We start from the raw sequence: 17,780 nt of genomic DNA, 5'->3' as shown, positions 1-17,780 counted from the left end.
CCCTAACCAAGGACTCTGCTAAATACCACTGTCTCTTTGGCACAGTCAACTTTCTCTCTCTCTGTGAGAAGCAGAACTTCCTCAGGAGCAAGCCTTAGCAGAACAAACTCACAAAGGCACCGCCAGGCCATCACAGACCTCCCTACTTCTGCTTCTTGTCAAGATGCGCTTCTTTAACCTAACGTGCACGTTGAGATACAGATAGCGAAAAGAAGCACCAAAACACACATACGCACCCCCTCCACCTCCCTTCTTTTTTCTCTTGAGGGAAAGGATGAAAGATGTTGACCAGAGCAGAGTTTGGTTGCATCACATAGCACATGCAAGCCTGGCGTGTGGATACCATGGTGGTGAGGGCAGTACAGGAACCAGCAAGAATAAAAGCCAGTAAAACAGAGCTGCTGTTCTCATACTTCATGGTTTTTTATGGTGATGGAGGAATGTCTTGTTTGTGAGAAGGAGTGAAAGCAACATGATGGTCTGTGTATGCAGCCAAGTGCAAGACCTTTTTGTGCAAGGCGTGTGTGATACCATTAGAGACCTACCTGACTCCGATGAGAGTGGCCAGAGCCATGGTCCCATGAGGTGCTAAATGGGAGGATCTGGGATGCAGCACCAGGCTCAGCATCCAAGCAGCATGGGCAAGCTGCTGGAAAAGGGCAGCGCTAAAGGTAGGTGGGAGCACAGCTGGTAGCACCAGTTGGGGAATGGATTTTGTGGAAAAATTTTTATGGGAAAATCTGACAAGTTCAAGAGATAGCGTGGTGAATGGAGAAGAGAAAACAGAGCTATAAGTCAAACAAAGCTTGTGAACACAGGAGGTAGCACCTTCTTCTGTGCCTGTGGTCTGAGGTAGAGAAGGAATGGCTGTGTGTCCTGGCTGTCCGAGACAGCAGGAGGTGAGGTACAAATTTCCATAAGCATTATGCAAGCAGCAGCACTACCATAAGTAAGCCACAGCTTAAAAAAGAAGTATCTCCTGACTGCAGGAGATAACCTGGGTGCTGTGCTTATAAGCGCAGCCTCCTGCTGCCCCAACAATATCCATGGGGATGGAAAAGGAGGTGTCCCTCACACCCTTCCCTAGGGAAGGTGGAGGTCATGACCTGTGAAGAAACCTCCTGGATTAAACATCTATGGATTTGCAGGTTTATGCAAAACTAGATCAGGATTGTCAAATCACAGAAATTTAAAGTTAAGGCGCTACTTCTGTGAGTCACACAGTGATGAGCCTGCATTTTAAAAAGCAATGTGCATTTGGAAGTTAACATTATAAATCCCAGGATCTCTGCAGTATTTTGGAAATCTGCCCATTTTTTGGGACACCTGTCCTTTAGAGCCATAGTTTGTGTTTCGAGATCCTGTCCTCAGATTTAGAATGAATGCTGCTTTTAATTAAATACTGAATGATGGCAATTACATCTCACTGAATTAACTGCCAGTCCATGCCATTCAGTCAAGGAAGGTCCTCTGCAGATGCATTAAGTTTGCTGCTAAAAGCTGCAGACACTTTACCTTTAATATTGCCATATTTCCCTGAATGCAGTATGAGCTAAATCTAGGGGATAAATCCTTTCTGAATAGCAACAGTTCTTTCAATTTCTGTTAAAAATCACAGTATCTTGTTCTGCCACTCTTGGTAAAATAATTATGCGTCTACCTAGATTAATGATGGGATGGGACCAGCAAACTCTGCCACTAAATTTGTTATGATCTAGTCAGTAGGGATATTAAATTTACATTGAGTCTTCAGGCATATTTTCTGGGATACTGTGAAAAATAACTAACATTAAGTTACCCTCTGTTTCTTACAGCCTTTTTTCATCTCTCCCTCTCCCCCATAGCATGGTGCAAGACATGTCAATGCGATAAAGGGTCAGAGAAGTGAAAAAGACATCCATGTCTGGTTTGGCCAGATGACATATTCCTGAAAAAGAATGTCCAAAAGTTCAGTTTTTACAACCAGTCATATTATGAATTGGGATAAAATGAAATTAATAACTTTGAAAAGAAATGCAGATTAGAGAGAGAAGATCAGAAAAGCTGAAGCTTTTTGTTCTGATATTATGAAAATGAAACAGCATTTTTCTTTTCAAAATCTCATTTTGAAAACCAGAAAAATTATTTTTAAAAGGTCTTATCCCATAAAAAGTAAATTAAATGTCTCATACTGAGTCAAATAAAATGTTTGTTTGATTTTTCTGCATTATGCAGTTTTGCAACTATATCAACTATGTAATTACTTAAATCGAAATAATCTTGCTCTGATCTATAAAAATATAGATTGAGACTAATTTCTTTAATACCCACCCACTTACTTTGGAATAGTATCAAAGCATCTGGACTAGTATCCAAAGATCTGATCAACATCAGAGCATAAAATGCAGTTTTATGCACTCTAGTGAAAGCAATGAAAAAGTAGTTATAATTAAATCCTTCCTTTGAGCAATATTTTCGTTTTATTGAACACTATTTGAAAACAGGAAGATAGACAAGAAACAGGAACTGGAAATTACTACATCTCATGCAAGACTGATTGTTATACAAATGCATAATTCTGTTCATTGTTGTTGAGAGAGCTGATGAAAACCTTTCTTCATCCTTTCAGACGATCTGCACACCATGGCCGAAATCCAAGGGATGTGTCTTGGTACTGCTTACACAGGGATAAACGGTGTGCTGGGATTTGTAGAAGTCGCAGGTTTGCAGAAGACACAAGCTGGTACTGGGTACAAATTTAACACAATAGGTGGCAGAATGACCCCAAGAGTGACCACAGGTGGAGCTCAAGGCGATTTGGAGCACAACCCTTGCTGGGCTGAGGGACATGCCAAGGTGCTGTACTATTTGCTGCCACTGATTGCAGGTGACATCTCTTGGGCACTCCCTCCAGCTCTGCATGGACAGCTTTGTGTTTTGTTTTGGTGAGGCACCCCTCTTACAAGAGCTGTAAGAGACTATGGATATGATTAAATGAAACAACAAAAAACCCTCCAACAAACAAACAAGCAAACAAACAAACAGCAAAGCAATAATAATTCCAGAGAAAAATCTACTAGTGATCTTTCAGCAGGGGACACCGTGGGTCCTCTTTGAGTCCTATACCTAGCTGGTACATTCTTATTCAGCCTTTGCCCTGTATAACCACAGCACCATCCTGTTTCTTGGAACCTTGGCACATTTTTTAAGCTCATGCTCTCCTGTTTGGTATTTCAGGTATTTTGGTCTTTCATGGTGCTGAACATGAGGCTGTCACAGCCAGCACTGCTCAAATGTCCCCAGAGGCTCCAAGCCTCGTGGCAGCCAGCTTTGCCAATACTGGTATTGAAATCAGGGAAAGCAGTTTACATACTACTGTCTACAAGTAATGCGGGTTCAAAACAAGTCTCTAAATCCCAAACACTGTGCTTTATACTCATATGCAGTGATACCTCTTTTAAAACAGTTGAAGCCACTGCAGCTTCTCTAAGATCACATACCGTATGAATATTGTTGTATTCTCTTGTGAAAGATTACAGAACCTTCAACTTATTTTTGCCTTCGCAGAGGTTCTCTCTCCAGAGCATTTCGTGCCATGACACTGCTGAAGGAAGATGTTTGATTGTATCTCTGAGGTCATAGGTTACAGTGATAATGATTGCATTTGTGATATATCTTGAAATAGGGAAATACCAGGAAGCGTTACACATGCTGCATCCATCAAATGCATTACTATGAGCTGCCTGGTCAAAGCAGCCTCCTTAATAGCGATATTTAGTATATAAAACAACACTTAAAGATAGTTTTCATTTTAATTTTTCCTTCTCCCTCAAACCATTAGAAACACTGTGTGTGTGCAACCGAAGTCGATGTTAAATTAAGCTTAGAGTGCATAAATGTGAGGACTCATACTTATTCACTTTAGATCACTAAATCATGTTGAATTCTAGCCTGTGATGTAAAAACATTTTTCTCCTTATTGAATGATAATAAAACATTGAATATTTTTCTCTTTCCTTATAATTATATCAAGAAACATTCTTTGCAACAAAGAAGAAGCCAGAGGTAAATGCAACATTTGAGACCACCAGAGAAAGCCCCTCTAATTTCAGGAGATACTACTAGCAGGCATCAAACTAGATATATAAAATTACCAGCCCCTAGAAATGATAAGCGTCACCTCTCTGCTGTGAAAAGTGACCTCCAGTCTAATAATTTCACCCAGAATTAGAATGAGTTTGAAGTATTAATCACATTTAGGTTTCAGCAATGTAGCTAGTCAGCTAATCCTATTCCTTTTTTCATATATTGCTTTACAGAAGTGTTAGAGATCAGCGAGAAGTATTGCCAAGAGAACCAGACAGAAGTTCCTCACTGCAAACACACCCCCTTTCCCCTTCCTCTGTGGGAGCCCTGGAGAGGAGGAGAGTCTGATGCAGGTGTTATAAGTTTTGTACAATTTGTCAGCATCTGCTAGACAGGTTTGGTCAAGGCCCTGCCAAAGGCACTCTTCATTGTTGTCTGGTGATGTCTCTCAGCCTTTTCCAGCAGAGGATGACCACTTCTCTTGATACAGTCCTTCAGTCTCAGAGGCTTGGTTTGCAGTGACTCAAGGGAATCTGAATCAGTCGTGAGCAACACAATGTTCAGCTTCATCTCCTGACTCCCAGTTACTCTACTTCAGATATCTTTAAACAATTCCCCTCCTTTCCTAGAGTCCCTTGGCAGCTGTTGCCATACCAGGTTTTAAATCAGCTTTGGATTTCTGGCTTTTTTAATCTTCCTCTGTAAACTGGTCCCTTCAGTACCTCCTTAACAATACAAGAAATCCTAAATGTTGTTATTCTTTTTCTTTTTCTCTTCCTTTTTATTAGCAAAATTTCTGAGAGCCTTGAAGGCCATTTCTCTTGTGTATTTTCTGCTGGTTACTGACATTCATCTTGTCTGCACTTTCTCGTATTTAGCCTTTCCCTTTCCCCCTTCTTTTCTCCACATTCCCCTCTGCCATTTATTGCCTGCACTAACAAGGGGGTGGCTCTTGGTGGGACTCGAATTTGCCCTCCAGGTCACTGGGACATATCAGGATGTATTTTGTTCAGCTGCCATGGGCTGTGTTTTATGCTGAAAAGCTCAGAGAGCCCAGGCCAGGTAGGAACCTGGCAAGCCCCAGCAAGTCCCTCTGGCTGCAGGATTGCAGCCAGGACTCTGGGATGCTCTGCAGAATAAACCTACTGGACAGTTTGTATACAGCCTAGCACTTGACCCATCAGGTGTGATGGTTGAAACTACAGGCATTGGACGGGGAAGATCCCGGTTTGTGCATTTTTCCTTATTGCACCTTTCAGTAGTTTGGTACTGAGAGCCTTTTCTCCTGCCCATCCCTCCCAGCAAAAATCACAGTGTCAAGTTTGGCTGGTGTCTCCAGGTCATCTTGCCCAGGGAGCTAATGGAGCCTAGAGCTGAGCACCCACAAAGTGACAAGTGAAGGAGCAGGTCCTCCGAGCTCCCAAACCATTTCTTACAAAGCTGCATTGCTGGGCAGGGAAAGGAGCTCCGAGCAGACTAAGAGTTCACCATGTCAGCTCCATCAGATGTCCCATGTGCCAAGGCACCAACTTCAAGAGTTCAGATTTGTGGCACCTGCTCTGCTGGATTTGCAGCTGGAGGCTAGTTTCCTCCCAGAGTCAACACTGGCTTCTGGGTCCAGAGGTGCATCTCCCTAAATTCTTTACATTCCTTAATCTTTCTTAGACACTACCAAAGTTACCTGCAACCATGATCGTAAGGGCCATATGGACCTCAGGGCTTGGGTCTTCTATCAGTCTGCATATTTGCACTGCAGCTGGCTGGATCACTGGTGGATTCAGCAGAAGGAGCAGACGCAATACCTCCTGAGATGTGAGGAGCACTTGGGTTAGTTTCCTTCAAAATCTCACAGCTCAGGTGAAATGAGGGGTGTGGAGGAGGTCCAAGGAAGAGAAGAATCTGAAGTGGGGACCCCGACCAAAAGCATACGTGATACCTGGCAGGGCTGCAAAGGACCCAGAACTGAGTTAGGTGAGGGGCAGATAGGAAGGCAGATCATGAGATGGCTTCGGGCAGGGCTGGTGCAGTGAGAGCAAGAGAGAGGGACAAGGTGGGCAGCAGCATTTTTTTCAGACTGATGAGAGAGAAATATGTGCCAAGAGACACAAGAGCAAGGCTTCCCAGCAATCAAGCTTGGGGAGACTGTAACTTAAATCTAATGCAAGTAGGGTTGGAGGCAAAGGAACATTAATGTCATTTTTCTAAATCCCAGACTAAGAACTGGATTCCTTGAGAGAGCCTTGGGATTAACTGATAGCACCACACAAAATATGTAGACATAGCTTACATTTTTCTCAGGCTTTAACTACCTTAATATCTCAGATCATAGGAGGATGTCAGAAAAATTTAAACACCCAGAAGCCTTTGGAATTTGGAAAGTTCTCCCAGTACTTAATTAGAGCTGGTTATTGAATCTGGAAAATTATTTAACTATGGGCTCTTACTTTTTTTATTGTTTCTTTGATCTGTTGTGCTCCATACTAGAGTTCACATTGTACTGTGGGGATCCCCTCTACTGGGCAAGACCCCCAAGTCCAGGATCTCATCTTTTGCCACATGTTTCAAGGAGGGTGTGTTCTTCTCCAGGACTGCAGCATACTGGATCAGCCAGGCTGGGCTTAACTGCAGGACATGGCTGTCAAACCCCATGCCTGGCCTCTGAAACCTGAAGCTTTCCCATCCAATCAATCTGAACTATGAACATTTCAGAACTAAGCAGCTTAGCATGTCCCATGAAGACAGTTAACACCACATGAGATTTTAGTCCCAAGTTAATCCCCAGTTCTCTCTGAAGAGAAATTAGGAAGAAAATAACAGAAGCAACAGTCACCATTTTACACCACATGATGCTTTTTCATTTAAATCAAAACACTTCAAGAACCTGGATTTTTTTTTTTAGTTATGATTTATCTTTCTTAAGGGGAAGAATAACAAGGAGAATATCTCAGTAATTTTAAAAGTCAGCAGTGAATTGAACACCAGATAACACCACATTAAATGTTCTTTTCTACTTTTTATGCATAGGATATTGTGAAAAGGAGAGAGAAGTGCTCCTAATTGGAGCAAAGAGGACTCAAAGGTGATTAAATGAAAATATTTCACAAAGTTAATTTCTGCTTTATAAACACCTGTAGTCATAGATTTCTTTCCCAAAATCACAGGATTCAAGAAATCTCAGTATATCTGTAAGAATGTTCATGGATGAACCCACAGGAGGTGAGGAAGCTGTGGACACAGACTGAACTGCTGATGTATCATGCAGACAGCTCATGTCTGCTTCTTTCGTCTGCCCCAGGAGTCCTTATCCTGCCTGTGTGTCCTGGAGGAGGCTGGGGAGAGGATCCAAGAGGAGCATCTACTGCTCCCAACAAGCCAAAATATTAACTCTAAGGAAAAGGTAACAGGAAGGTCATTGGAGTGCTGGCTTTCAGCTGGCCTGTGCTCTGTACAGCAGAGGGTACCTGAGGTTTCTTGCCAGAAGGTCATTTCAAACACTGACCACACCTCCAGACTCCATCACTCCTGTTATCACTCTTGAGGCAGGAGGCGGCAGGGAAAGGACAGCTGTCCCCCAGGATGACTGACTGCTGCCCTCTATGTTTTCCTGATGCTTGGAACAGCAGTTGCATTTTCAAAATTCGTAACACTCCTCCCCACTTCTCCCCCTGGGGATTTCAGAGTCCACTGGCCTGTTGAGTACCTGTACTGATGGTCTTCAGCTGTCTCCACTGTTTTGCATGTTTAGACCATGCTCCTCTTTGTCTCCTCTGCCGTGAGTGTATGAGCCATACCATCCCTCTCTTCCCTAGCAAATGTGAGAATGCACATGGAGATGCTTTCTGCAGTCAGGTGTGAACATCCAGAGCACCTGATAACCTCAGTTCACTTCAGTGCTAGGTTCCTTTTCTGTCTCTGTCTGCCATTTTTGAAGCTACTGCAGTTACTGCCTTTAGTGCCAACAATCAGATCCTTTGTGTGTTGTTTTCTGTAGCCCCACACAGATCCACCAGCACCTGGGGCAGAGGCAGATCCTGTTGCCCCAGAGCTCACCATGGGGTTGGGTCCTGTGTTGAGCCTGGCTGAGGTTATATCTCTGCAGTGGGACAGGTAGGATTTATATGGCCCTAGTGTAGAGCATCAGAGCCTAGAGGTCTTCAGCTAAGCTCTTCTCCTGTAGCTCCATTTAGAAGCAATATGGAAGGAGAGACACCCATATAGCGTAATAGTATATAGTATAACATATAATTTACATAATCTCATTTATGCAGCTGCTTTAGGATGGAATGAATGTACCCCAGATACTACAGATACTCAGATTGTGGTGACCAGCTCAGATGAAGATATCTACAAGACTGCCAGAGGAAGGGCATCCTGTGAGACAAGTTTCTCTGAAAGTGTGTGGTTAACTCAACAATCTTCTGAGACAGGTTTTTTTTATGTTTTACTTTAGATGAACTCAAGGCAGGTTGATAATAAATTGAAATATATTCTTAAATTAAATAAGAATACTCATGGAACGCATGGCACCGGGCTGAACTAAACTGGTGCATATTCTTATGTAGATAAGGTATGTCATGAAATGTTTGTTCTGTTCTTTATGAACAACTGATTAGACTGTTGCAATTAACAAAAATGTACTTGAGAAATGAAAAAGAGTTCAGTCCCCTAAGACTGTCACAGTATCAATGCCAGTCTGTCCAGGTAGTCAATCTCATAATTACCCAGTTAGTCAATCTCATAATTATCCAAGGATTTTCTCATGTTGTTTTACCTCCCTTTATTTTTTTAAACTTTCTTGCTTGATCTGGAGTATTTCATCCTCTACACATTATACACAGTTCAGAACTGGAGCCATGCCAGCTATCCCAGAAATGCCCCAGTTGTGTTTGTGCTAACTTCTCTAGACAGAAGGACAACAAGGAGCGACATTCTGGCCATAAATCCCATGCATATACAGCAGCTTAGAGAAAAGTCAAGGACTGGAGATTTTTAGAAAATGTGAAATATTTTCTTTACAGGCCACACTGGTGCCACCAGAGATACAGTTTCTGGGGACAAATCAAGCTAATTCAAGGCTCAGGGAAGAGTGCAGATTTGTTTTTGAAAGCAAGACCATTAGCCTCAAAGCTTGCCGAATCTCCCTTGCTGTGACAGCTCGGGTCAAATTCAGGTGACTTGGCTATAAAATGAGAATGACGCACCTGATGAAATGTATAAAAGATGTTGATGTGTGTGAACTCCCACCTTGTGTATTGAGTTCACAGAGCAGCGCACAATAGTGAAGGGATCTGAAAGGACCGTGTTCACACACTTACACAGATGCCCTTTCAAGGAGCAGGCTGTCAGCTGGCTAGAATGTGAGAATTGTGCTGAAAGACCAAATCCTGAAAGGCACCTCTGTTGCCCGAGCCAGCGAGGCTGAGTCTGCTCTCCCCATGGCCACCCCTGGATCTGCCCTCACCAGCCTCTGCAAGCACTGAATGCAACCCCCTGCCCAAAGTTCAGCATTTCCGTGTCTCTGCTCCTCTGCAAATCCATGAGCAATAGGTAGTGCTGTTTTGGGCCTTCAGACATGGAGGGCAGCAGCATCAGCCAGGTTCAGGGCTGGCAGCAGCACGATGAAAATCTTGACTGCGCATTAGAGTTCCTATAAAAACAAGCCTCTGGGGAATAATCTCATAACTATAGCCTCATTATCATGCTATATAGGTTTACTCCTTTAGTATTACCTCACTAGTTTCTTGTGTGCTGTGAACCTGTTTTTTCTCTCATGGTCTTCTGCCTTACAGTACAATTATAAGTGGTTTGGGGCAGGGACCATGTTGTGAAGATGTTTTTCTGGAGAGACCTGCTTTGCAGCAGGGTCTTGGAAGTGCTGCTGCACAGCAAGCAGAAAACAGCCATCCTGCCCTTTCTGAGAGGTCCTGGGCTCTGGAGGTGCCTGGTCAAACTGTGAGGACTCCTTGAGGGACCTCACACACAGGCTACAGAGGTGACAGTGGGAGGCAAAAGGAAACAGCGCGAGTTTCCAAGCAGAAGTAGTCTATAACACAGAGATATGGGCTCTAATAAATGGATCAAGCTGACAAAAAATATGTGAGGAAAACCTTGAACCTGACAAAAGAGGCAGCTGGCAGGAAGATTGCCAAGGTCTTGGTGCCATGGATGCATAGTCAGGGACAGATCCGCAAGACATCTCCAACATCAACTTCCATGACAGTAACTAGAGCAGAAATGTGGAGTTTATTTCTGAGGGTGATCCAACATATTTTTTAATCTGAAACTGAAAAAAGCATGTGTCTAAGGGATTAAAGAAGAGGGGAAGAAGGAGCAGTATGGAAGGAGCCAAAGAGACATTGAGCAAACTTAGTGGAGGACTGACTGACGCAGATGTCTTCTCAGAGGATTGAGAGAATGACAGCTTCACATCGTATTAAGAAAAATTGCCATCATCACATCTCACTGGGAGATTTTTGCTCTGAGGAATATAAAATGACCATTGCCCAAGGATAGGTTTCTTCCTCTTCTGTTATCACTAGAGACCTTAGAAAAACTAAGGCAAAGAACATAGTCTATATGGTGGTCTCTGTGTCCAGAGAGATCTCTTAGTTATCCCCCAAAACAGACCTATAAAAACAGATAGTCCTTGAGGATAAGCAGCCCAGGAGACAGACTTCCCAGAAAAGACATTTTTCTGCTACCAAGAATGATCATAAACACATTTATTCAATGCAAGGATAATGTGTCTTATTTTTCTCCAGGTTCTAGATAACAGGGTTGGTCTTAATTAAAGGAAGAAGTAGACTGAGCCAGAGAGTAAAGACAGCTGATCTGCACATAGCCTGCTAGGCAGAGTGACAACATCAGCTCACCCGGAGGCACAGCAGGGGCCTGGCAGTGGCGGCAGCCCAGACACTGTGCAGCAGCAGGGGCATGTCCCTAATGAGTATACCCCTCATGTGTACATATTAGGCTTATATAAATGACATTTCAGGCAATGCGAGCATAATCTGGCAGAGACTAGATACATACCAGCAAGGGAATCAGTTACATCCTGAAAGTGTGGGAAATGTGTCCAAGCACCCCCTTCCCAAAGCTGATGGGGTGGGAAGAGATACCCTAAAGACTAATAATGGTCCTTTCCTTTATGGGCCCTTACTCAGGGGCATCTAAGCTGCAGCAAAAGGAGGATTTAGCCTGTCGAGGGTGAATGGAGATCATCGGTTCCTAAAGTAAGTAAGTAAGTAAAGTAAGACATTTCTTACTGTCACTGGCCAAGCAAGAAGCTAGAAAAGAATCTCAAGTGTCACTGCTAGGTTTGGCAAAAAATAGGTTTCCATATAAAAGTGTATTTATAGTATAAGACTATTGAAAAGGCCTTGTGGCAGTGAAATCTAAATGTTTCATTAATGAAAGAACAGCAGATGAATAATCACAACAAAAGTGTCTGCTACCATGGGACAGGAAATAGAAACACAATGGGCACTTGACAAGTGGCGATTAGTTTGGCTCCACAGACTATTTGGGAAATGGAGAAAAAGAATGGGTTGTATTAAATGCCGAAGTCAAAAGACACATTTGAGAAGCTTAGGTCAGATAAATTAAGGATGGCTATGCTAAAAAGAGATGCTGTCTCTGTGGATCTATGGTTGAAATGAAACTTCTAAGTACAAGTCATATCTATGAGCCTGTAATTACAGGGTGTCAGGCATCACAGGGATGAGAAGAGGCTGAGCTCAGATGATGCATAGCTTCCACATGGCGTTTTCTGACTCTGCGCAATTGTTCAACCTTATTGTTTTCTTAATACATTCCCCAAACCCTACCCAGATATTCCCAACTCAGAAATCACTGTGACACTCACTGCCCGAGGGGAACTCCGCAGCTGATGCATTGCTAACTTGCCCCATGCTCAGTATCATACAGCAGCGTGTCTGGCTGACTGCTCCAGAAGGGACTGGAGTCCTTCTGAGGTCTCCTTGCATGAAGTGGGACCTCCTGACCCAGAAACAGCCAAGGACGAAGCAAAGGCAAAGGTGATGGATGTGAAAGTGCCAAGTCACACCTGGACCACACATGCTGAGACAACTGGGAAAATCCAAGCTAAGACCATGAATATGGAAGAAGAGACAAATACTGAAGCAAATGCACCTCTTTGGAAAGGCAGGTGATCATCAGCGGAGTGGACACAGACAGGACACCACAGCTCCAGCAGCTCTGAGGGGCTCTCCTGGGCATAGTGGACACAGCTCAGGGGCTGGGCTGTCCCTTGCCATTTTGATGAGTCACCCTTCAGTATCTGCTGAGATGTGACCATGGCTTTGAAGGAAAAGCCATGGCAATGCAAGGGTGTACAGTAGTGGCCATGCTCTGCAGTGGGGATGAGCAAATTACATGATGGGCATAAAAATGAACAGAAAGAGGCAGAACAGGTAATACCATCATTAGATAAAAAATGACTGTTAATTCTATATGGGACTGTGATTAAAGACAGTAGAGCTGTCATACCTGAAGTGCTATGCAAGAGTTACATTGAAAGGAACCAGAAAGATCATCTGCCTAAGAAAAGGGCCAGAGAGATTTTATATTACGTCAAAGGAAAGAGACGCTGAAGGGGATGTTAAAGCTTTTCCATGTATACCCAGCACAGAATCAGTTCAAGGGAAACTATCCATATTAGCAGCACAGGAATAAATGCCCTTTTCCTCTACAGCAATAAATTCATTCAAGCTGCTAAGGAACCACACCCCCGCACACCAAAAATCTACTTTAGATTATATTTCTCATGACCTTTGGCTAAGATCAGTAGAAAAAGAAGATATCCAGAACAAATCTTTCAGAAGATATGGTAGTGGTACAGTGATGTATAACAGCGGGTCACACTTTACTGGGAATGACTGGGATGGGGTGTTTTTTTGATGGAATACACTCAGTTATCACTTCTGTGGGAAACAAAGTCTAACTAACAAAGCCATGACTGAAATGCGCACTGGAGTCTGAACCAGATATATACTTTTTATACAGCACTGATTCCAGCATGGACAATCACCAGTACTGGGCTAGAAACTGGCATTATCTGCTTGCTGAGAAAAACAAGTTTAGGTCAAGCAAATGCAGATTATTTTAGAATTTGTGAAAAAAAAAAGCAAGAAAACATAAAAAATAGGGAGACTCAACTTGAAACTTTTCATTTAACCCCCAGTGGAATACTTTGTTTCAGAGTATTTAACCCCTGAAAATCTGTTTGCATTTTTTTTAACTTCAGATCAGTACTTGGATGAAAAGGTATCTGATTAAAAGAATAAACAAAATTCTGTTTGAAATATAAAACCAAAAAATTCTTCATCTTTTCATCTAAAGTAAATCATAGAGTGTGTTAAAACAAAAACTTTCTCCAAGAACAAAAGTACTTCTTAATTAGCTTATCTGATATAAATTCATCAAACCTTTCACTTCTCTAAATGTCATTATCTTTTGAACACTGTCCTATATATAAAGGAAAAAACCTCTCCACTCTACTTAACCCAATCAGACATTTTGTTCAACAGAAAACTGATAAATAAGATTTCTTCCCTATTAAAAAACTGATGTAAAAAAGTTGTGTGTATACAATACATATATGTAGTACATAATGCATATATGTGCGTGTGAATGGGAAAGCCAGTGCTGAACTTTAGTGCTCCACAGGAGCAATGGCACTGCTGTCTCCATGAGGGTCCCTGGGATGTGATTTGTTATGAGCATGAACTCTGTGGTGGCCACGAGGTTTTATTTGTGTTTGACTGAGAAGGTAGGGGGCAAATGTCACTTTAGAGGGTTCTGGCTAATGCCAGGTTTTATCCAGGGACACAATACTGGAGGGAAGCTGTTCTCTGGAGCTCAGTGAATTACTTCTGTGGCTCCCCAGAATATATGGAACCCTCACCCCTGTCCTGAGCCCCCCTGTTCTCTTTGAAGGTAAGCAGATGACAGCACAGCAGCCCCAGCCCCAGCTGTCCTGCAAACCCAAGGGAAATGCTGGGATTCACAGGGTCATGCAAGGTCCTCTCCTTCTCCTGGGCTCAGGTGGATCTCCACAGGCACAAGATCTGGTGCTCCAGACTACATGAGTGCTATTTGCATCCTCCTCATGAAGTCTTTCTTCCCAATGTGCTGGTTACAGATCCATTCGGAGTAAGGAGTGTAAACCAATTTCTGAGCTCTCAGTGCCTGCAGTGCTTAATCACTTCTCACTCTAAAAGGAATCATCTGACAACAAGATTTGGATGATAAGAATATAGGACAGTTAGCCATGGAAGAGCTGACACACAGAGCAACAACAAGAAGGAGATTACTTTGATATGGCTGCCCTTCTTAGCATATGTGGACAAGGGAAACTCACCTAAAAACCAGACTTGATTCCTTTTTTTTGTGCTAATAAGTGTCCCGCCCTTTGCTATATAAGACTACTACCCTATGCAGCAGATGCATACAATGAAAACACAAAAAGCATAAGAAAACCACTGTAACAGAGTGTACAGATCATTGCCCCAACTCACGAGGCCCCGCCTTTCAAAAAATTTTTGTTTCATTATTAAAGATAATTGTATTCTTGGGTTTTTGCAAACAAACATTGCAAAACCTTTACTTTAAGCTCTTGGCATACACATACAAAAAGTGGGACAGTTTTCAATTAAACCAGTTCTTAGAAGAGCAGTAAGTGTCTTAATCTGGCAAAGTACTTAATGTCATGCCCAGAGTGCAGTGTGTGAGCAGTCACAGCAAAATCTGTGGGTAGGATGAATAGGGCCCAGGTTAATGAATCTGGCTGTGTCAAACAGGACCTGACACATGAGACGGGCAAGATCTGTCACTGGGCAGCTCGGCCACCTGGGACAGGATCCAGCCTGGGTTTCTCACCTCACATCAGGAAAAACAGTGTCACTGGGACATCAGCCTGAGACATAGTCCCCTGCATTTGTACCGTGGCTAGGGGGGTTTGCTTCCCTGCCTCAAACTGAAGAAAGCCACAGAACAAACCCATTCATGACCCCCTGTACCGTGAGCTCAGAATGTGAGCTTGGGCCCAGGGAGCCATATAGATACCTACAGCTGTGCTATGGAGGGGACACACATGCAGGAGGTCCATCTCAGTACAAAGTAAGTCATATTTCCTTCTTCCACAGGCAGAGCTCCATTCTGCCATGGACTGGGGTATCTGTAAGGCACTAGCCCAGCCCTCTGCATCCACATATTTCTCTGTGGGTATGTAGCCCATCAATAACATTCCCCACATTTCTGGGCTGCCAGAGGTTAGATACATGCTGTTACACTTGGAGATCCAGCATTATGGGTAAGACATTAAAGACTGTATTTTTATACTTTCCTGTATGCTTTTCACTTGAGTCCACAGCACATTTCTTTGCACACTTTCAGCTTGAAAATCATGTCTGTTTTGGAAAGATGAAGGCATCTCCAGAAGGTGCTAAGATTGCTGTTGACCATTCGCGTAACTTCTGACACTCCACCTGCCCTCTGTTATCTGTGCTCAATGCAGGTGCATTGAATTCAAAGCATCAATCCCATCTGTGTACATCAGAAATCAAATTCAGTCCCTGTTTCTAGAGATCAGGTCTTCTTTATCACTGCTGCAGTTGCAATGGAGAACATGAGAAGCTATGATGAGACCAAGGCTTGCAGAGAGACTTCAAGAGGACCGATCTTCAGAGTAGCTGAGCTTGGCAGAAAAAAGCTGGTTTGGGAGCTCAAGACAACGGTTCTAAAGGAGACAAGTGAAGATGAGGTGAGGGACAGATATGTGGGACTAAGAGATGCAATCAATTTGAGAAAATCCTCTTAAACTGAAGGAAGACACTCCTCTCAAAACCTTAGACAAGGTGACCTGAACATATATCCTTTTGCCTGCTGTCAGAGGTGATCTCCAAGTGCCAGTATGGCCTGGAAAAAATGGGATTTCCTGAGAAATCTCAGAGGCTGGAGGGAGCTGCTCCCACCATGGTACTGCTACTGGGGAGGACGGAGTTGTTTCTCCTTTCAGAGAAACTTTATCAGATTGGCACAAGCACTTTAATTTTCATTATTCCTAAATAATACAATGCATATTGCCCTTCCTTTTTCCTGGGTGATGGAAAAGGGACATTTCCCCAGACCTATGCATCAGTCCTGATAACAACACTTTGAAATTCGTGAGCAAGCCATTAGGGCCATAAAATTTGCTCTTCCACCTTCTAAGAATATTTTAAGTTGCAAATACTCCAGATAACCAAAGGTGTCAGGACCCAGAAACCAGCAGGAGTTCTGTAAAATTAATCAAGTTCTGCATTTGTTAAAGTTACTTTAAAAGCACAAAGGAAACTAAACCCATCAGAGATCTCGGTGCAGGTATTCCCTCTACAGGGATCTCAAACTGATCATGTTTTGGTGCGTACCTGAACTGAAGACTCTAGCATACAAAAAGCATATTTAATTAAATACTGATATTTAGAGTACTTCAGTTTCTATTTTGTTTTCCAGAAGAACTGATTTTAAAAATCTGATCAATAACATTGTGAGCATTTTTCCACTGACAATACATTTTTAAATTGAGGTGAATATCTTGCATAAATGATCTTAGGAAAATGCATTCAGTGAATAAATGAATGAAAAGCATTAGCAAAAAAAGTTGGCAAAAAATTTATTTTCCATAAAAAGAAGATATGATAATGTTTTCCATAATAATGTGCTGAAATAAATATTCTCCCCTCATCCCCTTTTACCATGTTCATACGGTATTTAATGCATTTTTTTCCCCAAATCCCCAGATCCTGAATTTGTGTAATTAATTGAGAATATTTGTTTTCTCAGCCCCTTAAAGTTATCAAGAGCTGGAAACCTTGCAGCTGAAAAAGCATGAAAGCAGAAGACAGCAGCAAACAATATGAAATTTAGTAATGCTAAAAATCTCACGTGTTTCAGGCCCAGCTCCTGAATTCTGAATGTCTGGGTGGGAACGCCTATCCTGGGCCTTGACCGGATTTGCTAGGTCAGAGAAATGCAGCTCTCCTGTGCTAGCCAATATCACAACCTCTGCTTGCAGAATGTGGATAAGCTTCAGTTTCATCTCCAGAAGAAAGTTCCATGAAAGCTGGGTTTGCTTAGGCCCTGCATCTTGCTAAGCGAGAATGGGTCTGGACCAAGGCACAAGGAGATGGTGAATGATCCCCACACACCAGGACCCTGCTCCAGCCCAACAGCCAGCTGATGCACGAGCTTTTTCCTTTCCACATCAGTCCTTCTGCAGTGAAACCTTTAGAAAGCATTACACTGATTTTTTGTCTACCTAACAACATCAGGTTATGGGATTATTCTGGTCATGAATGTTATGGCTCCCTACACACACACACACACACAGAGCACAGATGCCTAAATAGGCTCATTCATAACAAGGGCATCAAGTTTCAAAGACAACTGAGGCCCAGATGATTTTTTAAAATTCAATTCCGCTCTACGCACCTCTCTTGGGTGCTTATATGAATTAAGCCCCCAATCTTCAGAGCTTTGCCCACCAAATGTTATTAGAGCATTTGGTTTTGCAGGGATATCTTTGATTTCATTAAAATAACCGGTGGTCAGAACTGTTCTTTTAGGTCTCTTACTTGCTGATATGGGCTGTTCCTTCATCGTGCCTCCTTAACTCAAATCCTTCAACACCTGTAGGTAGGAAACACAGCCCATTC

The 17,780-nt window shown here is 42.8% G+C and overlaps 1 protein-coding gene across 1 annotated transcript in view; it reads left to right on the top strand.

The window, feature by feature from the left end:
• The first annotated feature begins 637 nt into the window (after positions 1-637).
• Positions 638-17,780, top strand: part of LOC104537995 — a 43,373-nt gene continuing 26,230 nt past the window's right edge. The window contains exons 1-3 of the mRNA XM_010181030.1: positions 638-671; positions 2,609-2,866; positions 3,217-3,321. Coding sequence (XP_010179332.1) covers positions 638-671; positions 2,609-2,866; positions 3,217-3,321 — 397 coding nt within the window. The remainder of the gene's footprint in view (positions 672-2,608; positions 2,867-3,216; positions 3,322-17,780) is intronic.

This window comes from Mesitornis unicolor, unplaced genomic scaffold (genome assembly GCF_000695765.1).
Source record: "Mesitornis unicolor isolate BGI_N332 unplaced genomic scaffold, ASM69576v1 scaffold25733, whole genome shotgun sequence".
In the NCBI taxonomy this organism is placed as follows: Eukaryota; Metazoa; Chordata; class Aves; order Mesitornithiformes; family Mesitornithidae; genus Mesitornis; species Mesitornis unicolor.
This window is presented reverse-complemented; position numbering and strand designations above follow the sequence as displayed.